Source organism: Rhinatrema bivittatum, chromosome 1 (genome assembly GCF_901001135.1).
Source record: "Rhinatrema bivittatum chromosome 1, aRhiBiv1.1, whole genome shotgun sequence".
In the NCBI taxonomy this organism is placed as follows: domain Eukaryota; kingdom Metazoa; phylum Chordata; class Amphibia; order Gymnophiona; family Rhinatrematidae; genus Rhinatrema; species Rhinatrema bivittatum.
The window spans coordinates 257,330,280-257,357,703 of NC_042615.1; the positions used below are offsets into that span (position 1 = coordinate 257,330,280).

The following is a 27,424-nucleotide window of genomic DNA, read 5'->3' on the forward strand; positions in this document are numbered from 1 at the left end:
CGGAGTTCCTTGCCTGCTTCAGTCTATGCCCAAGACTCTGCCAGAACCTGCTTCCCTCCAGCGTGGTCCGCGACCAGCCACAAGCGGCTGTGTAGGGCGCGCCCCGGTGCAAGCCTCTACTGAATCTTCGACATGTTCCAGTCTCAAGTTCCACTACTTTGCATGGAGTCTGCTTCGTGCTCAGCATGGTCTGCGACCAGCCATGGGCGGCTGTGTAGGATGTGCTGCGATTCAGTTCTCACTCAGTACTTTTGCCTGAGTCCTGAAACCTTGCTTGAGATCTTCTAAGTGACCTGAATCCTCGTCAGAGTCTTCTGAGTGACCTGAATCCTGTCCGAGACCTTCCAAATTCAAAGTCCTCGTCTTGTTCCTGCCCTCAGCCTCTGTCTGGCCTCACGCACTCATCGTTCCTAAGCGGCGGGTCCGAAAGTGCTTTCGAGTGGCTGCAGGACTATTCTTGAGACCAGCATTGCGTTGCTGGGTCTCCTTGGTGCATGTGGGTCCAGCGGAGGGCTGTTCCTGCTTGGCGCCTGTTCAGAGTTCCTTGCTTTAGTTCCAGTTCTCCTTTGTTCCCGCCCGTACTTGCATGCACTCACCTCCGATGGTGTGGCTCAGGGCTCCTCTCTGAGTCATGCCGTGGTTCAGGAGCTCACGCTCACGCTCTCCCATGAGCTAGAGGCCGCGTACGTATCAGAACCTGTAGGTCACGGTCACAACAATCACCTTCCAGGAGAGGTACTTGTGATCACAAGAATGTAACGGTTCAAAGGGAAGTTTCATGAATTGTGAGAGGACTACTTTGAGATCCTAGGAAACCTAAAGGGGGGGAGTGGGGGGCTATAATTGTAGCAAGTTCCTTAAGAATCGGCCCCTAGCGGATGGGAAGAAATTGTAGAACCATCCGAACCCAGTTGATATGCCCCAATGGCACTGAGGTGAGCCCTCACTGACGTGGTCTGCAGAGCAGACTCGGAGAGAGATAACAGGTAGTCCAAGAGTGCAGGAGGGGAGCAAGAAAAGGGATCCAGACCACAACCCTCGCACCAGGAAGAAAACTGCTTCCACTTCAGATTATAGGACTTTCTGGTGAAAGGTTTTCAGGACTCCAGAAGGACACAAGATACTCCTTCCACCAGGCCGAGGACCCCTACCATCACCTGATCAACATCCAAGCTGTGCAAGCCAAGGCCTGTAAGTTGGGGTGGCGGAGCCTGCCCCGGTCCTGGGTGATGAGGTCCAGAGCCATCCCCAATCGGATTGGTGGGTGCGAGGCAGATCCCAAAGAGTCAGAACCAGACCTGACGAGGCCAGCAGGGGGAAATAATCATGAAACCCTGATCCTGCTGCAACTTCTGGAGCATCTTGGATATGAGAGGTAGGGGAGGGTAAGCTTACAGCAACCCTGTGCCCCAGTGGATTGGGAAGGCATCCGCTATCGATCCCTTGCCCCTCTTGCTGAGGGAGTCGAAGCGGCACACTTTTCTGTTTTTCATGGAGGCAAAAAGGTCTGTGTCCGGGATCCCCCAGCAGTGGAAGATGTGGTTCGCACCAGATGTGACTAGCCACATGCACTGCAAGGCAGAAAGACCTGTTGCTGAGGCGTAGACTAGTTGCAAACTGTTCCTTAAATCCCCAGGCTGGATGATGTCATCAGGGAGCACCCTCCGCACACGCATTTAGAGAGGCCCAGACCTGGATCAGCATGGTGGTATGCCATTGCACTGGAGTAGTGTGATGTCAGGCGGGGACCAGTGGCTTTCTGTGGTGAATGTGGCCGGTCGCAGATCAGCCCCAAGATCAGCCAAATGATGCACCAACAAAATACTAGCAGAAAATTTCCACACACGTTTTCTACAGCTTTGAGGGTACATTGAGAAAGGATAAATTACTACTTACCTGATAATTTCCTTTTCTCTAGTACAGACAGGTGGGATCCAGAACCAGTGGGCTATGCACCTCTACCAACAGATGGAGATGGAGCAAAGCTGACGGTATGCTATACATACACCTGCACAGACATCAGGCTGCCAGTATTCTCTGCAAAAGCCAACTGAGGACAAACTAACAAAAATGTGGTTATTAGCAAACAACCACTCCAGTACTCAGCCAACAGGAAACCACTGAGTTCAGAAACAGAGTGCAATAACACTAGTCTAGGGACTGGAGACATTTACCAGTACTCCCTGGAACATGCAGCCATGTAGGAGGACCATAGAACTATTTGGCAGCGAAAGGCGGGAAGGTGGATCCACCTGTCTGTACTAAAGAAAAGGAAATTAACAGGTAAGTAGTAATTTCTCATTTCTTTGTGATCAGACTGTTGCATCCGTTGCTGCTCGACACCCTCACTCCGCCCTCTTTACCTTTGTGGCGACTCCCTTCGAGCCTCATGGACGTTTAGCTGCCGTGGCGTCTTCATGCCGTCTCCCTCCGGCATTCCATGACCAGCACGACACCGCAGAACCGCCATGTTCCTGATGACATAGGTCGCATGCGCGCTCCGATTGATGTACCAGCAAGTGCGCAAACCTCGGGTGCGTCCCCTGAGATGACGTCATCCACTTCCAATATAAAAGGTCTCAGTATTTGCTAACGAATCGAGTTAGCAAGGACAAAGACAAGGATATGAATATGGATACAGAAACTTATTTGGAATTCGTCCAAGCTACTCTGCCTCCTCGGACTTACCAGGGGTACCCACTCCTCGGGGGCCTCGCTTTCTTTTCTTTATTTCAGTTTGCAGATAGGAACTGATACTCGCTCCTCGAGGGCCCAGGTTCCTGAATACACTGAAGATTCTCTACTGCCTGGAAGCTATCGCAGATACAGACAATTGTGAATTACCATCGCTCTCTCAGAGCTTTCCCTGGAACCAGGTACTCTCTCCTTGAGGGCCTAACCCTTTCCAGCTACTGAGCTTCTTTAAGACCTTATGTGAGTTTTGTCATCTAGTTCTTGTTTGAACACAGCATACCCTGTCTACTCACTATCTATAGTTTCTCTACAGCTCAGTAACCCTGGGATCGCTGTCCTAGTTCCTGAGGGACTTCAGCCCTGCCGGGCATATCAGCTCACTACTGCCACCTCTGGTGGTTCTACTAATCTGTCTAATAAAAGAACTATCTGTGTCTGTCTCCACACCTAAGCCTAGCCAGTGGTCCCTCTCAGGATATCCTCCTGGGGGCGCTACCATCTGCCATCGGCCCAAGGATCCACCTATCTACTTTCCTTTACAGCCGAGTGCTTTCTCCGAACACTCCGCTGATAACATTTTGTTAACTCTTCACGGAGTCTCTAGCAGACTGCTAGCTCCTCCCTTCTACAGGAGTCGAGGCATAACAAGATTGCTAACTTCTCCCTCTAAAGGAGCAGTTCATAACAGATTGCTAACTCCTCCTACCCATCAGGAGTCTTCAGCATCAGATTCATAACAGATTGCTAACTCCTCCTACCATAGGAGCTGAACTCCTAACAGATTGCTAACTCCCTAGCAAATCCAGAACAGATTGCTAACTCCAGTGGATCCGGCTTTAAATTAGAGAAGCAGTACTCCTGGGAATCCAGCTTAAGGTATGGGATTTCAGTAACCCCTTGGACCCGGCACACCTCTCCGCTTTGCAGGCTATACTGGGCCTGGCTCCACGCATCTCAGAACAGCAAGAAACCTTGGAGAAACTTACTGTAGGATTCCATCAGCTTCACACACAGAAAATACAAGGCACAGCTTCTACACAGGAAGGTCAGTTACAGGAGGTAACTTTAAAGACTGCTGTTCCACTGGCTGCGCCTATTCGCTTCTCCGGAGAACTCCAGAAGATGTGGGGCTTTTTGAAGCAGTGCAGCATGCATTTCACCTTACAGCCTTCATTGTTTGCCACGGGTCTCGCTAAGGCCACCTACATCCTGTCGTACTTTGATGGGAGAGCCTTGTCGTGGGCATCCACCTTGTGGGAATGCAAAGACCCTATTTTGCAGACATAGAAAGATTTATGGACTTGTTTAAATCCGTTTTTGATGACCCTGCTCGTATGTCTGTTGCTGGGTTTCCTTTAGTGGACTTGAAGCAAGGCAACAGATCATTGGCTGAATTTGCCATAGAATTTAAGACTCCTGCAGCAGCGGAACTTCGCTGGGATCCCAGATATCTCAAGACTCTCTTCTGCAGAGGCTTGGATACCCGTTTAAAAGACGAGCTGGCCGCTTGCCAGACACCTGACTCGCTGGAAGAATTGATAGACTTAGCTACTCTGATTGATTGTTGGCTCCGAAACAAGGTGAAGGAACTCCGGCCTAAGGTGTTAACTGGGCTGAAACAGGCCAGTACCTCGGATGGGCCAGCAATTCCTGCTGTTGATAAAGAGCAACCGAAGCAACTTGGTCATGGTCACTTGACCTCAAAGGAGAGAAGATATAGGAAGAAACGCAGCCTGTGCATGTACTGTGGTCAGTCCGACCATGATGTCTCTACATGCCCCATTCGTCCGGGAAACGGACAGCCTAAGTCCCGCGGGAGGACTGTTCTTGGGCCATACTGCGTTATCTCCTCCGCTCTCTCACTCAGTCTCTGTGACCTCTGAACCAGCTAAGGTTCGGAACCCTGCCCTGTTGGACTCAGGGGCAGGAGGCAACCTTATTCTCAAATCTCTAAAGGGACTGTTTTGTACTAATTTACCTTAGAAGCACATTATAAATTAGAAGGGAAGAGCTCAGTAACCCACATTCCAGTGGGAACACAGAGGAGAGGATCACCTTGCTGGTGGCTAAAAGGAATCAGTAAGTTTTTGCTTGGGACATTGTCTTTTTTAAAAGTATTGGGGCAAAGTTAACTATTTGGGAATATTTAGTGTGTTTCTGCCTTTAATAGTCAGAAAGGCAGTGAATAAACAAGTTAGACTGTTTGTATTTTTAAATAGTCAGCCAATAAGGTAGTTAGTAAGCAGTAGGTAGTGTGTATTTTTAAAAGTCTGCAGAACTGAGTGTTCTGCAGACTTTTAAAGAACTGAGTGTTTGTATTTAATACAAACTGAGTGTTTTGTATTGAAAAAAAACCCCCACAAAAAAAACCCACCCCAAAAGTAGCCAGAAGCTAGAAATAAGCTAGGAGCAGTGTATACCTAAGTAAAAAAGTTGAATAGTTCAGCTCAGTTACTCACCTTGGAAAGGTGTTGAGGTAGTGTGATTGGGTTTGAATAGGGACCAACATTTGTTAATCAAGAGAGCAGTGAGTCACTTTGGCTGACTAACTGAATTAGACTGTATTTCCCAACCCACCCACCCCTAGCTCATCCCTTAATTTATAGGCAGGTGCAACTTTCACAAAAAAAAAACAAAACCAAAAACAAAAAACCATCAACAAAAACTTTATTGAGAATTCGATCAGACCCCAGTAGGCCACTACCAGACACATAGTGAATTCACTAATACATTTAAAGGACGTAAGACACATTCCTACTCCCATAGCAACCTAAAACTTAACTAGGAACTGATCAAAATTGAGATGAAGGCAGCAGTCCAGCAGCAAGAGGGGGGCTTCCCAGTCTTTTGCATAGAGTGTCACATGTATGATTTTTTACCCACCGGTGAGAAGTTGTACATGTGCATGCGATGCAAAGAGCTCCTGGCTCTCAGAGAACGAGTCCGATCTCTGGAGGCTAGAGTGGCAGACCTGGAAGAACTAAGGAAGACAGAGAGGTATATAGATGAAACCTTCAGGGACATAGTAGTCAAGCCCAACTTCAGACTGGCAGCCCTGGTGCTGCCTTGGAGGAAGACGGTCTCATGATGGGAGAGCACCAACCGGGTGCAGCAGGAAAAGATCCTGTAGCAAGGACCTGCTCTCCAAGTGATGCATTTTCCTTTCGCACTGAGGATATCTCCCCAAGGCCTACTGCCCAGGAGGGAAGGGTTAGATCGGCCGTCATAGTTGGTGATTCGATTATTAGGAATGTAGATAGCTGGGTGGCTGGTGGGCGTGAGGATCACCTGGTAACATGCCTACCTGGTGCGAAGGTGGCGGACCTCACGCGTCACCTAGATAGGATTTTAGACAGTGCTGGGGAGGAGCCGGCGTTGTGGTACATGTGGGCACCAACGACATAGGAAAATGTGGGAGGGAGGTTCTGGAAGCCAAATTTAGGCTCTTAGGTAGAAATCCAGAACCTCCAGGGTAGCATTCTCTGAAATGCTCCCTGTTCCACGCACAGGTCACCAGAGGCAGGTAGAGCCCCGGAGTCTCAATACATGGATGAGAAGATGGTGCAAGGAAGAGGGATTCAGTTTTGTTAGGAACTGGGGAACCTTTTGGGGAAGAGGGAGTCTCTTCCGAAGGGATGGGCTCCATCTTAACCAGGGTGGAACCAGACTGCTGGCGCTAACCTTTAAAAAGGAGATAGAACAGCTTTTGAACTAGAACAAAGGGGAAAGCCGATAGTCGCTCAACATCGCGTGGTTCTGAGAGAGGTACCTTCAAAGGATACTAATGATGCATTAGAATTAGGGCATCCTGACAGTGAGGTCCCAATAATTAGAAAAGTAGTCCAAGTGCCTGTAACTAAAAACTCACCTGAGCTAAAAAATTCTAACTTATCCCTATCAATTAAAAAGCAGAATGAAAATACAAACAAAACACAAACTTTGAAATGTTTGTATGCTAATGCCAGAAGTCTAAGAAGTAAGATGGGAGAATTAGAATGTATAGCAGTGAATGATGACATAGACTTAATTGGCATCTCAGAGACATGGTGGAAAGAGGATAACCAATGGGACAGTGCTATACCGGGGTACAAATTATATCGCAATGACAGAGAGGAGCACCCAGGAGGCGATGTGGGGCTTTATGTCCGGGATGGCATAGAGTCCAACAGGATAAACATCCTGCATGAGACTAAATACAAAATTGAATCTTTATGGGTAGAAATCCCTTGTGTGTCGGAGAAGACTATAGTGATAGGAGTATACTACCATCCACCTGGTCAAGATGGTGAGACGGACAGTGAAATACTAAGAGAAATTAGGGAAGCTAACCAAGAAGGTAGTGCAGTAATAATGGGAGACTTCAATTACCCCAATATTGACTGGGTAAATGTATCATCGGGACACGCTAGAGAGATAACGTACCTGGATGGAATAAATGATAGCTTTATGGAACAATTGGTTCAGGAACCGACAAGAGAGGGAGCAATTTTAGATCTAATTCTCAGTGGAGCACAGGACTTGTGAGAGAGGTAACAGGGTAGATTAAAGGGCAAGGGCATTGAATGACATATTACATTAGTAGACAGGCAATTTGTAATAAAAGATTTTGTATACATCTGTCTTGTATTTGGATGTTGCCATTCTGCCCCTGTAATTGCCAGATCACACGTACAAGCAGACAAATTAAGATTCGTCTACGAGAGCATCGTAGTAGATTGAATACTTTAAATTTGGAAGCTCCAATGGTTAAACATTGTGTAGAAAGAGGGCATTGTTTTCAAGATTTAAAATGGACAATCCTGGATCAAATTATACATTCTGAGGACAATGGAGATATCCTTTCCAGGTTAAACTTTATTGAACAGAAATGGATTTTCACATTAACAGCTGTTTCTCCAAAAGGGATGAATGAGGCTGTCGATTGGACCACACTAATTTAATGTCCTTACGGTATACGTCACGACGTACGTTGTCTGTCAGAGGTTGGACTGTTCCGATTGGTTGGGACATTCTTGAGCGGGTTTAAAAACCGCCTAGTAAAGCAACAAAATGGAGGATCAGCTGATTATTATGCTGCGGAAGTCGGGAGACACAAGAGATATGTTGAATGTACGGATGTGAAGCAAGTATATTTAGTGTTTGGTCTTAATACGTGATATTAATACAACATTTATGTTTCAGACAAATTTACAACGCCCCTGAAGAAGCGAAAAAGAAACACGAGCCGTGTTGGGCACAGTTTTTCATCATTCCGGCGTTCTGGCATAAAGTTCATGACACTCAGCAGTTGACTGAGGCAATAATTATCACTAAAAGATAAGTACTCTCTACAGCGTTTTAATATTTTTCTAAAAAGAATTTAACAAAAAAATATAAAAGAAGAAAAATGAAAAATAATTCAAATGAAAGTAGGCTTACAACCATGACCGATGATTAAAAACCACAATACACATGAATATTTCAATATATGTGGTAGATTTAACACCGAGAGCATTGATGTCTAAAGCTCTTTAAAAAGTGTATGATGTCGGGTTGTCAGCCAGATAAAAGCAACACTTTTTTGATCCTCACATAATTCACCAGTGTTTTGTTTGGGTCTTTAGTTGTGATACATGTGGTTTACGCAGTTTTTTGAAGTTTACGGCATAACAGGCGGCAAACAAGAAAAGCCTGAGAGCGGGGCCTAGCGAAAAGGCTGTACAACCTGACAGGCTGCCCATGTCCCCTAAGCTCCCTTGGAGATGGGAACAAATGTCAGATCAGCACACCGAGTACGGAGACCGGATGCATCCCTATAAAACTCCTCTCCTTCTCTTTTTATTTTTTTTCCTCCTTACCTGAGCTTAGCTCTTCTCGGTCGAGTACAGAGTCTGTGTCCGGCTGCGTGGGGAGAAGGCATATACTTTTACTGCCTTGTTTGGCTTCCTGCACCCACTTGCTTTTCAACTGCTTTTTTAAATTGTATTTATTTATTTACGAGCCAATACAGAAAAACCCGCGGGGGAGCCGGCAAGCGCCCGCTCTCCCGGCACGCGGCCAGGCCACGCTCCTGGGAGCGCGATTCAGAAAAAAAAAATATGTAAATGAGGGCCCACGGTAAAAGGAGGAGCTAGGGACACTAGCGCATCCCTAGTGCCTTTTTGACAGAAGCGGCGGCTGTCAGCGGGTTTGACAGCCGACGCTCAATTTTACCAGCGTCTGTGTTCTCGAACCCGCTGACAGCCACGGGTTCAGAAAACGGATGCTGGCAAAATTGAGCGTCCATCTTCCAACCCGCAGGCAGATTTTTACATTTTATTTTTTAATTTTTAATTTATTTTTTTTGGGGGGGGGCCTCTGACTTAATATCGCTATGATATTAAGTTGGAGGGTGTATAGAAAAGCAGTTTTTTCTGCTTTTCTGTACACTTTCACGGTGCTGGCCGAAATTAAAATGTGCAGCTTTGCTGCACATTTTACTTTCTGTATCGCGCGGGAATGACTAATAGGCTCATCAACATGCATTTGCATGTTGTGGGTGCTATTAGTTTCGGGGGGGTTGGCCGCACATTTTCCATGCGCTATTACCCCTTACTGTATAAGGGGTAAAAATAGCGCGTCGAAAACGCATGGCCAAACAGGGGCTAACAGTGCGCTCAGCCTGAGCGCACTTTACTGCATCGGCCCGTTATTTATTTACAACTAAATCCATGCCAGCTGAAAACCAGCAACCAGACCAAGGCACTCATCTAAGGGAGGGATCTAAAGATATCACCTCAGGAATTATCAACTAAGGGAGGAACCATAAGATATTGGTACAGGAGAGCGGAGCAAATAAATTTCCTTCTTTTCTCCTTTTAAAATTTGTAAGCAATCCCCAGTAGGGAGATGCACATCCACCATTTGCTGGAGTCGGAGAATACTGGCAGGCTGATGTCCGTGCAAAAATATATATACCATGACGTCAGCTTTGCTCCATCTGCTGGTGGAAGTACATAATACTACTGGTTCTGGATCTACCTATCTGAAAGCTAAGAAAATATTTTTTCACTCAATGCATAATTAAGCTCTAGAACTCATTACCAGAGGACATGGTAAAGGCAATTAATTAACTGGGATTAAAAAGATTTGGGAAAATTTGTAGGATGTAAAGTCCATAGAGAATTATTAACCAGGTAGACTTAGAGAAAGCCACTATTTATCCCTATGTGTTAGCAGCATAGGATCTATCTACTATTTGTGATCCTGCCAGATACTTGTGACCTGGATTGGAAACAGGATACTGGGCTTGATGGACCCTCTGTCTAACCCAGTATGGCAATGCTTATGTATTTATATTCTTACTTTATTATATCAAATCACACATTACATTTTCAGGTTTTGCACTATGTTTATAAATATGAAGTCATGTTATCTTTAACACCATGTGGCAAATCACTGGTACAGTGCTAAGATAAAAAGCTGAAAATTGAAACCCCATTTTAAACATACAATAAAAGTATAAAAATGTGATCTCATGAAGTAAATTAGAAAAGTAATAATTCTCCAATGTTACAAACCAGATGTGCGTGCAGTATGCTACCAATAGGCTTATTCTCAAAGAAGTCAATTTTTAAAGGGTTAAGACTCCTAACTTTTGGTATTAGGATCTTAAATTGGTCCTTTTGAAACTGTACTAGGATGAGTACTTAAATATAGGTCCCTAAATTGAAAATTCTAAAAAAAAAAAAGGGTGGCACAGGGCAGAGTAAGGGAAGGGAAACAAAGTTAGGAGCTTAGCATTAACCTCCAGAACTAGGCACTAAATTTAGCAGCCAAAATCTAGACAAATGAATAGCAGACCTAAATTTAGAACACTAAATGTTCGGATCCTAAATTTATGTGAATTTTCAGCTGAAAAGATTTAGGCTCCTAAGTTTGGCTAAAAGTAGGTGTCTAATTTAGAGACCCAACTTACTGGGAGATGCATCAAGCAGCAGTAGTGCACTAACACATGTTATACAACATGATATATGCAATATTTTGCATCTCCCTGCCCAAGTTCCCTCCCCTATTATAATAAACTTCTGTGCAAGCAAAGAAGGTTATGCATAGGCAATCCTATCCTATACAAATGTTTTATCATGGCAAACAGAGAAGGTGATAAGTCATGATTAAATAACACCTCTTAGAAAAGTGGTAAACATGAGGCGAGAAGCTAAGGAACACTAACGTGGGTCTCGAGGAACCCACCTCACATTTAAAGCAGCAGCAAACAAAAACAAATCCCGGCAAAAAGGAGAGGTTGAGTAGGGATCAGGGCTGACTCCTTGCTCAACTCAGGGCCACTACTTGAGGTGGCCCAGACACCTGCCAAGACATTGCTAGCAAGATTCAAAATGCTCAGAATCAGTCAAGAGGAATGTTTTTTTATTGTGAGAACTTTGATGGCACCTATTTCCTAGAGTGAGAGTAACTTTGAGAAAATAGGTATGGATCAGGTAGACCAAATCTTTATTGATAAAACTGACAAACTTTCATATTGACTGGGAATAGCCAATAGTTGAAATATTGAGAAAGCCAATTCGATTTTATGGGAAGACTTTGAACTACTTCAGGAGAAATAGATGGCATAAAAAAAACTTGAAGACTAATTTATGTTCCCTAAATGAGTGCTCAAACACATCCTTGAAACTTTTAAGGACAGAATAGAGTATGTTAGTACAACAGCAAATTTATGCTTGACTGAAGGGATTGTCATAGAAACAGACACACAGAGACAACGGCAGAAAAGGACCAAATGATCCACCCAGTCTGTCCAGCAAGCTTATGCCAGTATCTGCTGCACTGTGCAGGTAACCCCCATGCTTATCAGTTTACCAGACCATAAAAGTCTGGGCCCTCAGATGCTGTTTGAATCCAATTTCTCTTAACTGTTGCCGTGAAAGCAGAGAGCAATGATGGAGTTGTATTAACAGTAGCAAGGCTTAATTGTTAAGGGTAGCAACTGCCATACCAGCAAATTACTCTCAGCTACATCGATGCACTTTTCTTTACTTCCAACCTCTAGCTTTTAGGGATTCACATTATTTATCCCATGCCCCTATGAATTCCTTGACTGTTTTTGTCTTCACCACCTCTTTCTGAAGGGCATTCCAAGCATTTACCATCCTCTCTCTGCAGAAATAATTCCTGATATTGGTTCTGAGTCATTCTCCCTGGAGTTTAATTTCATGAACCCCCTATTTCTATTGATTTCTTTCCAATGGAATAAGTTTCATGATTGTGCATCATTAAAACCTTTCAGATATCTGACGGTCTGTATCATATCTCCCCTGCACCTCCTTTCTTCCAGGGTAAACTTATTCAGATCCTTCAGCCTATCCTTATAAGTCTTCCAAAGATGACCACTCACCATTTTGGTTGCTCTTCTTTGGACTGCCTCTAACCTGGCTTTATCCTTTTTGAGATACGGGTACAATTATTGAACATAGTACTCCAGCTGAGGTCTCACCAAGGACCTACACAAGGGCATTATCACCTCTTTTTCTTACTGGTTATTCCTCTCTATGCAGCCCAATATTCTTCTGGCTTTAGGTATCGCCTTTTCACACTACTTCGCCATCTTCAGATCATCAGACACTATCACACCAAGGTCCCTCTCCCAGTCCATGCGCATTAGTTTTTCACCGTTCATCACATAAAGTTCTTTTGGATTGCCGCACTCCAGATGCATATCTCTGCACTTCTTGGCATTGCATTGAATCCCAGCTGCCAAATCTTTGACCACTCAAGTGTTCTTAAATCACTTTTCATGCTCTCTACTCCTTCAAATATGTCTACTCTGTTGCAGATCTTAGTATCATCCGCAAATAGACAAACGTTACCTTCTATCCCTTCCGCTAGGTCGCTCACAAAGATATTGAACAGAATCGGTCCCAAAACTTATCCCTGTGGCACTCCACTTAACACCGTTATTTCTTCAGAGTAGGTTTCATTTAACATTACACATTGTCTCCTGTCAGTCAACCAGTTTGCAACCCACATGACAACCTTGGCAACCACTCCTATGCTTCTCATTTTGTTCACAAGTCTATGGGGACTGTATCAAAAGCTTTACTAAAATCCAAGTCAATAACATTGAACGCTCTTCCCTGAGCCAATTCTCTAGTCACCCAATTAAAAAAAATCAATCAGATTTGTTTGACAGGATGTTCCCCTGGTGAAACTATGCTGCCTCAGGTCGAGCAACCCGGATTTTAGATAGATCACTGTACTTTCTCCCTACAGCAGAGTCTCCATTAATTTTCCTACCACCAAGGTGAGGCTGACCAGCCTGTAGTTTCCAGCCTCCTCTCTCTCTCTCTTGTGAAGCAGGACCACCACTGCTCTTCTCCAATATTGCGGCACCACTCTCGTTTCCTGGGATCTATTTAACAGGTCCTTCAGCGTCCCTGAACTACTGAAATCTGCACATTAGACCAGTTCTCAAAAAAAAAAAAAATCTTGACTTTTCTGATTTAATAAGCTATTAGCCTGTTTCAAATTTACCTTTCCTTGCTAAAATTCTTGAAAAAGTTGTTTTAAACCAGTTCCAGAATTTTTAGATGAGCATTCAGTTTTAGATGCACAACAATATGGATTTAGGAAATGACAATGCAGAGACTTTATTGCTTTCTATTTTTACATTTTCATAAGAACATAAGAAAATCCAAGTATACTATATCTACCGGTTCACCTTTATCCACATGTTTATTAACTCCTTCAAAAAAGTGAAGCAGATTTGTGAGGCAAGACTTGCCCTGGGTAAAGCCATGCTGACTTTGTTCCATTAAACCATGTCTTTCTATATGTTCTGTGATTTTGATGTTTAGAACACTTTCCACTATTTTTCCTGGCACTGAAGTCAGGCTAACCGGTCTGTAGTTTCCCGGATCGCTCCTGGAGCCCTTTTTAAATATTGGGGTTACATTTGCTATCCTCCAGTCTTCAGGTACAATGGATGATTTTAATGATAAGTTACAAATTTTTACTAATAGGTCTGAAATTTCATTTTTTAGTTCCTTCAGAACTCTGGGGTGTATACCATCCGGTCCAGGTGATTTACTACTCTTCAGTTTGTCAATCAGGCCTACCACATCATCTAGGTTCACCGTGATTTGATTCAGTCCATCTGAATCATTACCCATGAAAACCTTCTTCATTACGGGTACCTCCCCAACATCCTCTTCAGTAAACACCGAAGCAAAGAAATCATTTAATCTTTCCGCGATGGCCTTATCTTCTCTAAGTGCCCCTTTAACCCCTCGATCATCTAACGGTCCAACTGACTCCCTCACAGACTTTCTGCTTCGGATATATTTTAAAAAGATTTTACTGTGAGTTTTTGCCTCTACAGCCAACTTATTTTCAAATTCTCTCTTAGCCTGTCTTATCAATGTCTTACATTGATAAAACAGATGACGATTCAATCATAGTACAGAATTTATACTTGCATTTTTAGATCTTATGGCAGCCTTCGATAAAGTGATCCATTGTATCTTGATAGAAAGACTAAGAGATTAGAATTGGAGGAACTGCACTCATGTGGTTTGAGTTATTTTTGGCAGATAGAACAGAGAAGACTGTGACAAGAGAAAAAAAAATCAGCAATTTTTAATATTAAAACAGGAATGCCAAAGGGATTGGCCTTATCTGCCTCACCGTTTAACATTTACACAGCCCCTATCTGTAAGGTTTTATTGAGCTTGGATGTTGAATACCGCATATTTGCCAACGATATTCAGTTTTTATACCAATAAGAGGATCTCGCACAGAAGCACTAAAAATAATCACAATGAAGTTGAATGCTTGGTTGGTGAACTACAAGCTGCTCCCAAATATGGAAAAAGTCAGAACTACTGTATTTGGCCAGATAAACAGTAGAAGATTTTCCTGGGAATATAACAGTTGATGGGAAAAATATTCATATTGCGAATTAATACGGAATCTTGGAGGCCTTATGGACACTAAATTATCTCTGAAACTACATATCAAGCAAGTGGTGAGAAATTCTTACTTTAAATTACAAATGCTACGAAGGCTACGCCCATACCTTAAGTAAGGAAGATTTAAAGACTACGATACACCCACTTGTGATTACTCCAATAGACTACTGTAAAGCAAAATTGCTTACCTTGTAATAGGTGTTATCCCAGGACAGCAGGATGTAGTCCTCACATAAGGGTGACGTCACAGACGGAACCCTATCACGGAAAACTTTCTGTCAAAGTTTCTAGAAACTGGCACACTGAGCCCACTGAGCATGCCATGATATTCTCAGCCACAGGAGTCTCCCTTCAGTCTCGTATGTAGCAATAAGCTTTAGTAAAAATAAAATAATAAAACGTATTGGACCCAACTCCGCAGGGTGGCGGGTGGGTTTCTGGAGGACTACATCCTGTTGTCCTGGGATAACACCTATTACTGGGTAAGCAATTTTGCTTTATCCCAGGACAAGCAGGATGCTAGTCCTCACATATAGGTGATTAGCAAGCTATAAGCAGAGTCATTTTGCAGAGTAGCAACGTTGAAAAATTGTTGGTAAAAATGAGGCAGCAAAAAATCACAGCAGGTTCGATGTAGAAGAGTTGGGATTATACTGGAAACAAGTTCTTTAAGACAGATTGTCCGTAGGTTGAATCTTGTCGTCCTTCTTTGTCCAAACAGTAATGAGCTGCAAAGGTGTGAAGAGAACTCCATGTTGCCGCTTTACATATGTCAAGAATTGGCAATGAACGATAGTGTGCTACTGAGGTTGACTTTGCTCTTACTGAATGCGTCTTTACTCGACCTTGGAGAGGAAGGCCTGCTTTTTCATAACAGAATTCTATGCAATCTGCTAGCCAGTTGGAGAGAGTGTTTGCCCACTGGATTACTCGGTTGGTTTGGATCAAAAGAAACAAAAAGAGTTGAGTGGATTTCCTGTGGACTGCAGTGCGGTCTAAGTAATATGCTAGTGCACGTTTACAGTCCAAGGTATGTAAAGTCCTTTCACCTTGGTGAGAGTGAGGCCTTGGGAAGAATGTGGGTAAAATTATGGATTGGTTCAAGTGGAATTCCGTAACTACCTTGGGGAGGAATTTTGGATGTGTACAGAGAAGCACTCTGTCATATAGGAATTTTGTATAGGGTGAGTACGTGACAAGTGATTGTAATTCACTAACTCTTTTAGCCGATGTAATGGCTATGAGGAAGATAGTCTTCCATGTGAGAAATTTAACATCACAGGAATTCATGGGTTCAAAAGGAGAACACATGAGCCTTGTTAACACTACATTTAGGTCCCATTCTGTGACTGGTGGCCGTATTGGTGGTTTACAGTGAGCTAAACCTCTCATAAATCTCCTGACAAGAGGTTGTATGGATACTGGTGCATCTCCCCCATCTTGGTATGGTAAGCAGAGATTGCACTTAAATGTACTCGTACAGGTGAGGTCTGGAGACAGAGTCTGAAAGACGACATAAGTAGTCTAGCAAAGAAGGTGTGGGGCAGGAGTAAGGGTCAATGTCCTTTTGTTGCACCACAAAGTAAATCTTTTCCATTTCGAAGAATAGTTCGTTCTTGTGGAAGGTTTACGTGAAGCTATAAGTACTTGAGAGACATTAGTTGAAAGGTTGAGTGGTGGTAAGATCAAGCTTTCAACATCCATGTGGTCAGAGACAGGGATTGAAGGTTGGGATGGCGCAACCTGCCCTGATCTTGAGTTATAAGAGTGGGAGCTACACCCAGACAAATTGGCTCTGCGATCAAGAGGTCAAGAAGTATGGGAAACCACATTTGTCGAGGCCAATGTAGGGCTATTAGTATCATGGACCCCTTTGTCCTGTTGTAGCATCACTAGAGTTTTGGTTATTAGCGGTATCGGAGGATACGTGTATAGAAGACCTGAGTTCCAAGGGCAAGCAAAGGCATCCTTGGCTGGCTGGTGTTTCTGTTTGTGCAAAGAGCAGAACTTGTCCACTCTGTGATTCAGGTGTGATGCAAAAAGGTCTATTGTTGGTTGTCCCCCAACGTTGAAAAATCCTGGTCACTACTAAGGGATCCAGGGACCACTCGTGAGGTTGGAACTGACGACTGAGGCGATCTGCAACTACGTTGTGGATGCTCACTAGGTAAGTGGCCCGGAGAAACATAGAATGTGTCAGGGCTCAGTCCCAAATCTGTGCTAATTCTTGACAAAGGAGATATGAGCCCGTACCTCCCTGTTTGTTCAGGTACCACATGGCTACTGTATTGTCCGTTTGAATCAGAACAGTCTTGTGTGAAAGGCAGTCCTTGAACGCATGCATATCTCGAAATTCCAGGAAGTTGATTTGAAATGTTGCTTTGAGTTTTGTCCAAGTACCTTGGGTTTGGAGATCTATTTATTTATTTAACATTTTTCTATACCGACCTTCATGGTTAAATACCATATCAGGACGGTTTACATCGAACAGGGATAAAAAATAACTAGGTAAAGGAAGAAACAAAGTTACATTAAACGAGGACCGTAAACTTGGAAGCTTAGGTAGCTGGAAGAAAAAAGATAAAGTTAAGTTAAAAGGAGAAATAACAAATTCCGGACTAGAGATAGTTCGGATTAGAGTTAGTCCACATGTTAGAGTTGGCATCCATGCTGTCCAGGTAATCAGAGGAGTAGATAACATCTAATGTGTATCCCAGGGTTCTGGGATACACATTAGACGTTGCCTATGTGAGCTCCCCAATGTAAGGTGGACGCATCTTTAGTTAAAGTTATCTGTGGGACTGGTTGTTGGAAGGGTAGGCCCTTGCACAAGTTGTCTGTTTATCCAAAGGAGAGATGAACGTAGTTGGTGGGTTACTTGAAATGAGGACGACAGTGGTTGAAAGGCTTGTATCCATTGTGACCTTAATGTCCATTGGGTTATTCTCATGGCTAATCTGGCCATAGGCGTGACATGAACAGTGGAAGCCATGTGGCCTAGTAAAGTGAGAAACTCATGAGCTGTCGTTTGTTTCTGCGAGAGTAGCGAGTTTTCCAATAGGGAGAATGTTTCTGTCCAATCTTCGGGTAGGAAAGCTCTTGAAAGGATGGTGTTCAATTCTGCTCCAATGAACTGAAGTAAGTGAGATAGGATGAGATGGGATTTTTGGTAATTGAAGAGAAACCCCATCGAGTGAAGCAGAATAATTGTTTGTCAGAGAAGCCAGAGCTCCTTGTTGAGACTGACTTCTGATGAGCCAGTCTAGATAGGGGAAAACGTGTTCACTTTCCTTGTGTAAGTGTGCTGCTACTACTGCCAGGCATTTCGTGAACATTCTGCGAGCTGAGGCAAGTCCGAATGGTAGTACTCTGTACTGGAAATGCTGTCGACCCACCAGGAAACGCAAATACTTGCGATGAGGAGGGAATATTGGAATGTGAGCATAAGCGTCTTGTAGATCTAGAGAACAAAGACAATCTCCCGTTTGAAGAAGGGGAAGCATGGTGCCTAAAGAGACCATCCTGAACTTTTCTTTTCTTAGAAATTTGTTGAGATTTCTGAGGTCTAGGATGGGTCGTAGGCCTCCTGTTTTCTTTGGAATGAGAAAATAGCGGGAGTAGAATCCTCTGCCCTGCTGAGTCCGGGGCATCAGTTCTATGGCTCTGGCTCTCAGAAGGGTGGATAATTCTGCTTGCAGATGAATTATGTGATTTTCGTTTAGCAAAAAAGGTTTGGGAGGAGAGTCTCTTGGAATTGAGAGGAAATTGAGTTGGTAACCTCATGAAATTGAGAGTACCAATTGGTCTGTTATCTGTAACCAATGATTGTAGAAGGAGGAAACTCGACCTCCTACTGGCAAGTTCGGTTTGGGATTGTGGAGATGACTCTTGCTCTCTGGTGGTAGCCTCAAAAACCTGCAGCTGGTCCCGTCTGCAGTGGCAGTTGCGGCCTAGCGGTTCTAGGCTGTTTGGGCTGAGATCTTTGTTGTAGGTGAGAAGATCTACCCCTAGATGCCGGTGGATAATACCGTCTCTGCCTATAGAAAGGTTTTCTCGTTTCTTTCCTTGGTGAACAGCGAGACATTGATGAAGAAGAGTCTTGCGGGACAGACGATAGTTGGCACAATGTTTCTATGTGTTCTTTTAGTTGAGCCACTGCGTCCTGGACCTTTGACTCAAACAGGTTGTCGCCTACGTACGGCAAATCCACCAGCTTATCTTGTACCTCAGGCCTGAGGTCAGAGGCTTTTAGCCAGGCCCAGCGGCGTGCACTGATTCCTGATGCTGCCACCCTTGAAGATGTTTCGAAGCTGTCGTAGGCAGCACAGACCTCATGCTTTCCACCTTCAAGTCCCTTATATATGATAGCCTGAGCTGCATCCTGGTACTGTTGAGGTAGGGAGTCAGTGAGTTCTTGCATCTGCTTCCATAGATTCCGCTGGTATTGTGTCATATAGAGTTGGTACGATGCTATCCTGGAGTTAAGCATAGCTCCTTGGAATACCTTTCTCCCTAGAGAGTCCAGGAATCGATGATCCTTCCCTGGTGGAGTAGAGGAATGAGGTCATACTCTTTTGGATTTCTTTTGAGCAGACTCAACTACTACAGATTGATGAGGTAACTGTGACATTTGGTAACCAGGAACATGTTGGACAAGATATGTAGTGTTCACTCTTTTATTAATTGGTGGAATGGAACATGGATGTTCCCAAAGGCTGTGTTGTGTTTCCAAGAGTACTTCGTGGATAGGAATGGCCAGGACCTCTTTGGGTGGATCCACGAATTGTAAGACTTCCATAGTCTGCTGCCGTGTATCCTCCTCAGACACTAAGTTGAAAGGAATTGTGTCTGCCATATCTTTTATGAAATTAGTGAAGGACAAGTCTTCTGGTGGAGACTTTTTCCTTCCTTCAGAAGGAGATGGCTCAGACATGAAGCTTTCAGATGAGGAATCTGTTTTTCTCCTCCCATGAGTCATATGGCACTTCTTTTAAAGGAGAAGTTGGAGAAGACCTCGGTGGAAGTGATGGAACCAGTGGTCTGAAGAGTCCTGAAGGTCCCAGTTGAGGATCATCAAAAGGGCCTTATCCAGGAATGTCCCCTAGTCTTCCAGGCTTAGTAGGGAGAGATTGCAGTAGGATGGCACCGACGAGGGTGTCGAGTCTATCCATTAGCATTTGAAATATTGAGAATTCCGGTTGCCCTGGAGCCCCAGGTATGGGTACTGGCATCGGTGCTGGTCCTGTTTTCGGGTATGGCCCCGGCATCAGCGCATGCATCAGTGCAGGCACCAGTATCGACAATGGTATCGGCTTCGGCGAGGGCATCGGTGTCGATGCTCCTGGAGCGCTTCTCGCACAGCCTGGCGGATGAATCCGCTCAGTTCCTCCATAATAGCTAGGCAGAGCAGCTATACGTGGTGGAGGTGGGGGCGTCATCGGTCATACCACAAGGCCCTGTGGAGGTTCAATATCCGGCACCTCGATAGAAAGTGAACGCTCGGTGTCGAAGGCCTCGGTGTTTCTTGTAGGTGAGGCCACTTGGCTGTCGACTTCTCCGGGGATAATAGAGATTCCGGAATCAAAGGATGTCGATGTTTAGACCAGTACTCCAAGGCTTTTTCTAGGCCCGATGCCGACTTAATCGATGCCTTGGATGGGGTTGGTGATAACCGATCCCCTGAAGCCTCCAGACGACTTTTTTTCTTTTCTTTTTTTTATAGATTATCCTTTTCGAAGCTTCGGCTGGAGACAACTGAATGGACATCGATGTGGAAGGTAACAGTTGAAGGTGGAACAAATGTTCCATCTTTTCTTGCCATGCTTTCCGACCTTTAGCGGTCATTTCTGCACAATTTGGGCAGGATGAAATATCATGGGACTGGCCCAACCAAAGTACACACTCGTGTTGTGGATCCATAATAGACATGGTCCGATTACATTTGGGACATTTTTTAAATCCTGTGGCCATGAAAACCGCGACAACCGTCGATGGATATCTGACGAAAAATTTATAAAACTCAAATGAGTCAGAAAGGAATTATCCTACTCACCAGCCGGTGGTAAAGAGAGCGACCCCGATGTGGGAGAGAAAAAAATGAATTTTTGATCTGATTTTTTGTCAGAATTTGTGTGAAGAATTTCACACATGGCTCCTGTTCCGCAATGCCAAAAGCAGCGCGGTAAAACGAAGATTGAAAGGAGACCCCTGTGGCTGAGAATATCATGGCTTGCTGGGCATGCTCAGTGTGCCAGTCAAACGTTTCTAGAAACTTTGACAAAGTTTTCCGTGATAGGGCTCAGTCAGTGACGTCACCCTTATGTGAGGACTATCATCCTGCTTGTCCTGGGATAATGTGCTGTATCTTTGATTGTTGTACATGACAATGCTAGTGCTTCAATGTGTCCAAAATTCATCCACACAAATTGTGACAGGGGTACCTTCTTTTCAGCTAACTCCAACTTTGACTGATCTCCATTGGCTACCTATAGTCTGGAGGGTAAAATTTAGAATCTTAATGCTTATTTTTAAAGGTATAAATGAGTAGGCTCCTCCCAGTTTTAATGTGGTTTTAAAACTAAACAAGCCAGCTTGGGCATTAAGATCTGCCTCCCATTTGCTATTGGACATTCCCTCATTTAAACTTGTGTACTAGATGAATTGTGAAAGCAACAGTTTGACGTACAGGGCCCCCAGTTATGTAATATGTTGCCTCAAGCTTTAAAAAGAGAAGTATTAATTACATGATTTAGGAAATGTTGAAAGTATGGTTATTTAAACAGGCATATAATTTTTTTTTTAAACTTTATTTACAGACACCTCAAAATATACACATTGGATACGAGTAGTGAACCCTCAGAGTAAGAATAGGAGTGAACAGATACACAGTACCAGCAAAAAGCATACATAACAAGAAACACAATCACTGTCCCAATCTTCTCCAAAGCCAATATTTGGCACAAACATTTTCATAACCCTCAGATTAGTTTTTAAGGCCATAAGCAATCTTTTACAAAAATTGCTATTTCTGCCACGACCCCTTTCCAATGAAAAAGAGATAATGTTCCCTTTCAAAAGAAAGTTATGGCTTTGGGAGCAGCAAGGGTAAGATGACATCAACAATATGCAATATTTATCAAAGTCTAAATCATCCCACCGCCCCAGTAAACATAAAGATGTCAACACCAAATTATTACCCAAAGTAGCTTTCATCTCCTTACCAACCTTATCCCAAAAATTCCAGACCACCAGGCAAACCCATCACATATGGACATAAAGCCTATAATTGATAACTTATAGTTTATATTTTAAATGAAAGTGAGTTATAAGAATTTTCTTTTAACAGCCATTTATAATGAAACAAAAGTATTTTAATCATTGTTGTCAATGTTTTAGTTTGGTGGTTTTGTGTTTTTATGTACTTTGGTTTTAGTATTTTATAAATTATGTTTTATGGGCATTCCACACTTTTTTTTTTTTTTAAATAAATCTTGCCTGTGTACCTACCTGTGTAGGACTACAAATCCCTACCTCTCTTGCTTCCACACACAGGGAATATTAGCAAACCTGGCATTGCTCGGGTTATCTTGTCTCAATTGATGTAAATTTTCCAAAACAAGCAAAAGTGGAAAAGAATAATATTCTTTTAATGTATTAAAAAATTAAGAGAACGACGCACACATGTGCATGTGTGTGCGAGGGGTTGCCTGAGACACAGGGTTTTGCAGAAAGAGCATACTGCTTTGCACAGTGTACCTTCCACTGTTCAAGGTGCCACGAGTCCATAGAGAGATACAATATTATGACCAACAAGTCTTTTATATATATAAATAAGGTAATTATCCTTCCAATGTAAATTTCAGAGGTTCTTACTGTTCCAATGTAAGATTCAAAATGAACAATCATTTCCTGTCATAACTACATAATGGCATAATTTTTAGTTTTACTACTTCAAATTCACAAAGAAGAGGTAAGGAAATTCCCTTCAGATTGAAAAAGATTTATATTAACTCGAATTGGACAAGAGTAATGAACAGTAGCAAGCAGAAATCTTTTGGCAAAATCCATCTTTTATCAGAAAATTTACATTTACTTTTGATTATCAGTTATTTTCAGCCTAGAAAAATGGCATTAAAGTAATCAGTACTCACCTTCACAGTCTGCAGTGCTTTCTCAGACAGCTTCACTTCATTATCCTCAACCTGTACAACAACATTTTATTTCAAAATTACAGTGTGTAATCATGACAGAATGACAGGTTCCTTTTTTGTATGCTTTAATAAAAATTCTCCATCAACTGATCTCATTTTTGTGGCTGTGATAATGACTAAGATTTCAACAGGCAAAAACTTATTTGCTGGGCATATACTATAAAATCCAATTTACAGCAGAAGGAAAATTGTATTTAATCAAGAAAACTATTTGGTATAGCCTTAACATCAGTTTGAGAAACCAATTTAGAATGACACATAACAAAAAAGAAATACCAAAAAGGCTATAAACATTTAGGTTTTTTAATCTACTGAAGATTTTATATGGGAGACAAAGCAAGACTGCTTGCATGGAATAGGCCTAATGATTGCAGATCAACAAGGTACACATGAATATTGTGATCCTTTAGGTGCAAAAACATGAAACTGGTCTCTCAATTTTCCTGAAAGATCCTTATTTTTTATTTATTTAACATGTTTTGTATACCGTATATTCGGTTTTTCCCTCATAACGGTTTACAAGGCAGGAAAATATTAGGAGAGTAAGAGTTTTAACAAAGAATTTCAAAAATAAAGTTATATAACATTGGGAAGGTAATAGGGGGTAGGGTTTATATAGGTAAAAAGTTCTTAGATGTCTATTGTAGAGTTCGAGGTTTTATTGATCCATCGTGGGTTGATAGGGTGGTGGTTCTGTTTTCTTTGGCGTTGTCTGGTTGGGAGTTTGTTGGTTAAGATCATCTGAGAAGGCTCTGGTAAAAAGCCAGGTTTTTAAGTCTTTTTTTTTTTTTTTTTTTTAAAGTTTTGGTGTCAATTTGAGTTCTTAGATCGAGGGGTAAGGAGTTCCATAGAGATGGGCTGGCGATGGATATAGCTCTCTCTCGGGTTTATACTAGATTCGTGATTTTTGCGTGAGGAATTTTGAGGAGGCCTTTATTCATTGAACGAAGGTTCCTTTTTGGAGCATATATTTCAATGTGTTCAGATAGTCAATGATTTTGTTGTCCTGTGATTAATTTGTGGAGGATTGATAAAACTTTATATTCTATTCTGTATTTAATTGGGAGCCAGTGCAAGGAAATGAGTGTAGGTGTAATGCGTTCTTGTTTCTTGGTTTCAGAAAGAATCCTGATTTGTAGTGGACGTATGGTGGAAAAAGGGAGGCCAAGGAGTAGGGCGTTGCAGTAATCTAGGTTTGTAAATAGTAGTAGTTGCAGAACTGTTCTAAAATCATTTTGAGAGAGGAAAGGTTTGAGAAATCTGAGTGTCAATAATTTGAGATAACCTTTTTTGATTTTATTTGTAATATGAGTTTTGAAGGATAATTCTTTGTCAATTATAATTCCGAGGTTTCTGGCATGGTCAACAGGAGAGATTATTGTTTCTGGGTTTTCTGTTTTGAGTGATTGTCTGGGTAAGTCATTGATTTTTTTTGTCAAGGATGATTAATACGGTTTTCTCGATGTTAATTATGAGTTTTAAGTTGGAGAGACATTGCTTAATTTTTGAGAGATAAGAGGTTATTTTCTTGTAGGTTTCTTTGAGCGTATTTTGAATTGGGACTAATATTTGAATGTCGTCAGCATAAAGGAAATGTGTCAGATCCAGATGATCAAGTGTATGACACATAGGTAGGAGATAGATATTAAAAAGTGTTGCTGACAGTGTAGATTCTTGTGGGACTCCTGTATTTAGGTTCACTTTATTTGATAGGTTGTTATTGAATATTACTTGGAAACTTCTTTGGGATAAATATGAGGTGAACCATTTTAGAATAGTGCCTGATATTCCAATTTCAGAAAGTCTGTCGAGTAAAATGGCATGGTTGACTGTGTCAAAGGCAGCTAACAAATCCAGGAGTATTAAAATGTAACTTTGTCCTTTGTCGAATCCTCGAAGAACTGTGTCATTAAGTGAAAGGAGTAATGTTTCCGTGCTTAATTTTTTTCTGAAACCAAATTGTGTGGGTTGAAGTATGTTGTTCGTTTCCAAGTGTTCTGATAGTTGGGAGTGAACAATTTTTTCTATGATTTTTGCAATGAAAGGTAGTTTTGGATGTTTTCCGGATTTAGGTTGTTCTTTTTTTTATTTATGGTTTGATGATTGCAGATTTTAGGCATTCAGGATATATTCCTTCAGTGAGGGAGAGGTTGACTATGTCTGTTAATGATTTTATTATTGAGATATCAAGTAGCTTAATTGTTTGTATGGGGATGCTGTCAATGGGGTGGTTTGCTGGGATCATTTTTCTAATTATTTTTTGGATTTCAAGTGTTGAAATCCAAAAAATAATTAGAAAAATGATGGCAAAGTCAAATTCATTCCAGGTTGTTGTTATTTCCAGAGGTGGTAAAGGAGATTGGGTGTGTGAAGTGTTGTAGATGTTAGAGCTGTTTAATAGTTTTAAGATTTTTTTTTCAATGACGTATTCAGCAAAGTCATTGCTTTTACTTGTGTTTGGAGGTGCTCTTGTTTCATTAGGTGATTTGATGAGGTTTTTTACTATTGTGAAAAGCATTCTAGGGTTCTGTTGGTATTTGATTATTTTGGTTGAGTAGAATTCTCTCTTTGTATTATGGATGAGTTTTTTGTAATTTGCTAAGTGGGATTGGTATGCATTGAGTGATGGAGAGGTTTTATTCTTTCGCCAGAGTCTTTCTTTTTTCCTGAGTTCTAGTTTGGCTGATTTTATGGTGTCGTTGTACCATTGAGTGTTATATTTAGGATTCTTTAAAGTTTTTGTGATGATTGGGTTTGTTCTATCAGCTATGGCTTTGGTAATGTTTATCCATGATGTTGTTGCTATTTCAGTGTTTGTAAGATCAATATTCTTGAGTTCATCTTGGAGATTTTGTTGTAGTGTTTCGCTATCAAAGGGAGGGCGATATGAAATGGTTTTTTTGTAGTTTTCTGTTGTGTTGGGTATGCTGTTCTGAGTAAAGGTGGTATGGATGAGGTAGTGGTCTGACCATGGGATTTCAGTGATTTAATGTGATGTGAGTTCCAGCTGTTAGTGTTAATGAAAATTAGGTCAAGAGTGTGACCTGCTTTGTGTGTTGATCCGTTGACTATTTGCTCTACTCCCATTGTTGCAAGAGCATCTGTGATTGTTTTGCATGTGTTTGATAGGGGGTATGTGTCCATGGGTAAGTTAAATTCACCAAGGATAATAATTGGTTTATTGAGTGTTAGGTTGGCAATCATGAATTCAATAAATGGAGAGCAATTTCGTTCCAAGGTTGCGGGAGAACAGTATACTAGACAGATTTGTAGTTTTGGAGAGTCAATTAGGGCTATTTCAAAAGGGGAGCATGACTTAGCTGTGATAAGTTTCATTTGAAAGCTTTTTTGATGATTAGCATTAGACCACCGCCTTTTTTTTTGGTCTGGGGACTGTTAATAATTTGTATGATGAGTCTTCTATTTGGTTAATTAGGACGTTGTCAGAGTCTTTTATCCAGATTTCAGTGATAGCTATGAAATCTGGTTTGTTATCAGAGAGTAAGTCTGAGATGATAGGCATTTTTTATATATTTTTATAGGCATGCATAGGGTTTTCCATGCATCCATGGAATTACAGCTTTTCATTTTCCCCATATAGCAAAGCCAAAATTAAGGCCAGCAACTTCCAAAATGAAGATGGGTGCATTTATGTGACTCAATTGAGCTGCTGCCATCAGACAATAACTATTAAAGGTAAACAATCTTCCTTTATCTGATGAAAGGCAGACAGGTCATACACATGGGATTCCCTAGCAAATGGTTGTCTTCAAATAAAGAGAAGGAAAAGAACAAAGAAAACTGACAACAGAATAATGTTTTTGTTGAGAAAATTCTCCTTTTATATATTTTTCCCCTCAGTGATAGGGAAAACAACCAGAGATTTTAAATATAGGCCATAATAGGAAGGGAGTTCAGCTGTACTTCACAAACATGTCTTGGAAAATAGATGGTCCAAACTAATGACAGGAAGCATTGTCTAGACCAGGGGTGGCCAATCCAGTCCTCAAGAGCCACAAACAGGACCAGTTTTCAGCATACCCACAATGAATAAGCATGAGATAGATTTGCATACAATGGAGGCAGTAGATAAAATGTATCTCGTGCATATTCACTGTGGATATCTTGAAAACGTGGTTATTTGTGGCTCTCAAGGGCTGGAGTTGACCATCCCTGGTCTAGACTATAGTAACTGGTGAACATGTGGCTTGAACTCTGTTAAAGCTTTTCAGATTTCCTCTTAATGAGTTAGACCTTACACTGGCAACAAACATAGCCATGACTCCAACATTATGAACTTAGCAGGGTATATAAATAAGAAATGAAGTCTGCTGCTCAATTAGAAATAGTGTTCTTTACCACAATGAAGGAACCACACTGGTCTTGCTCAAAAAGGAGCTATAAAACCAGAGCTCTCCTATCACTTCTAAAGTTTTTGCCAACAGGGGTATTATAGGAGACAAATATAGGAATTCTGTCTGCCCAATACAACATGATATTGTCTGCTGCTAGTCTGCTATTTGATCACCTTCTGAAGTAGAAGACTTGTCACAAACAGGTCCATCTAATTAAACC

The 27,424-nt window shown here is 42.1% G+C and overlaps 1 protein-coding gene across 1 annotated transcript in view; it reads right to left on the reverse strand.

Annotated features, from left to right (window-relative positions):
- Nucleotides 1-27,424, reverse strand: part of C1H20orf194 (chromosome 1 C20orf194 homolog) — a 794,595-nt gene that overhangs the window by 374,353 nt on the left and 392,818 nt on the right. Inside the window, 1 exon segment of the mRNA XM_029594038.1 lies at nt 22,790-22,840. Coding sequence (XP_029449898.1) covers nt 22,790-22,840 — 51 coding nt within the window.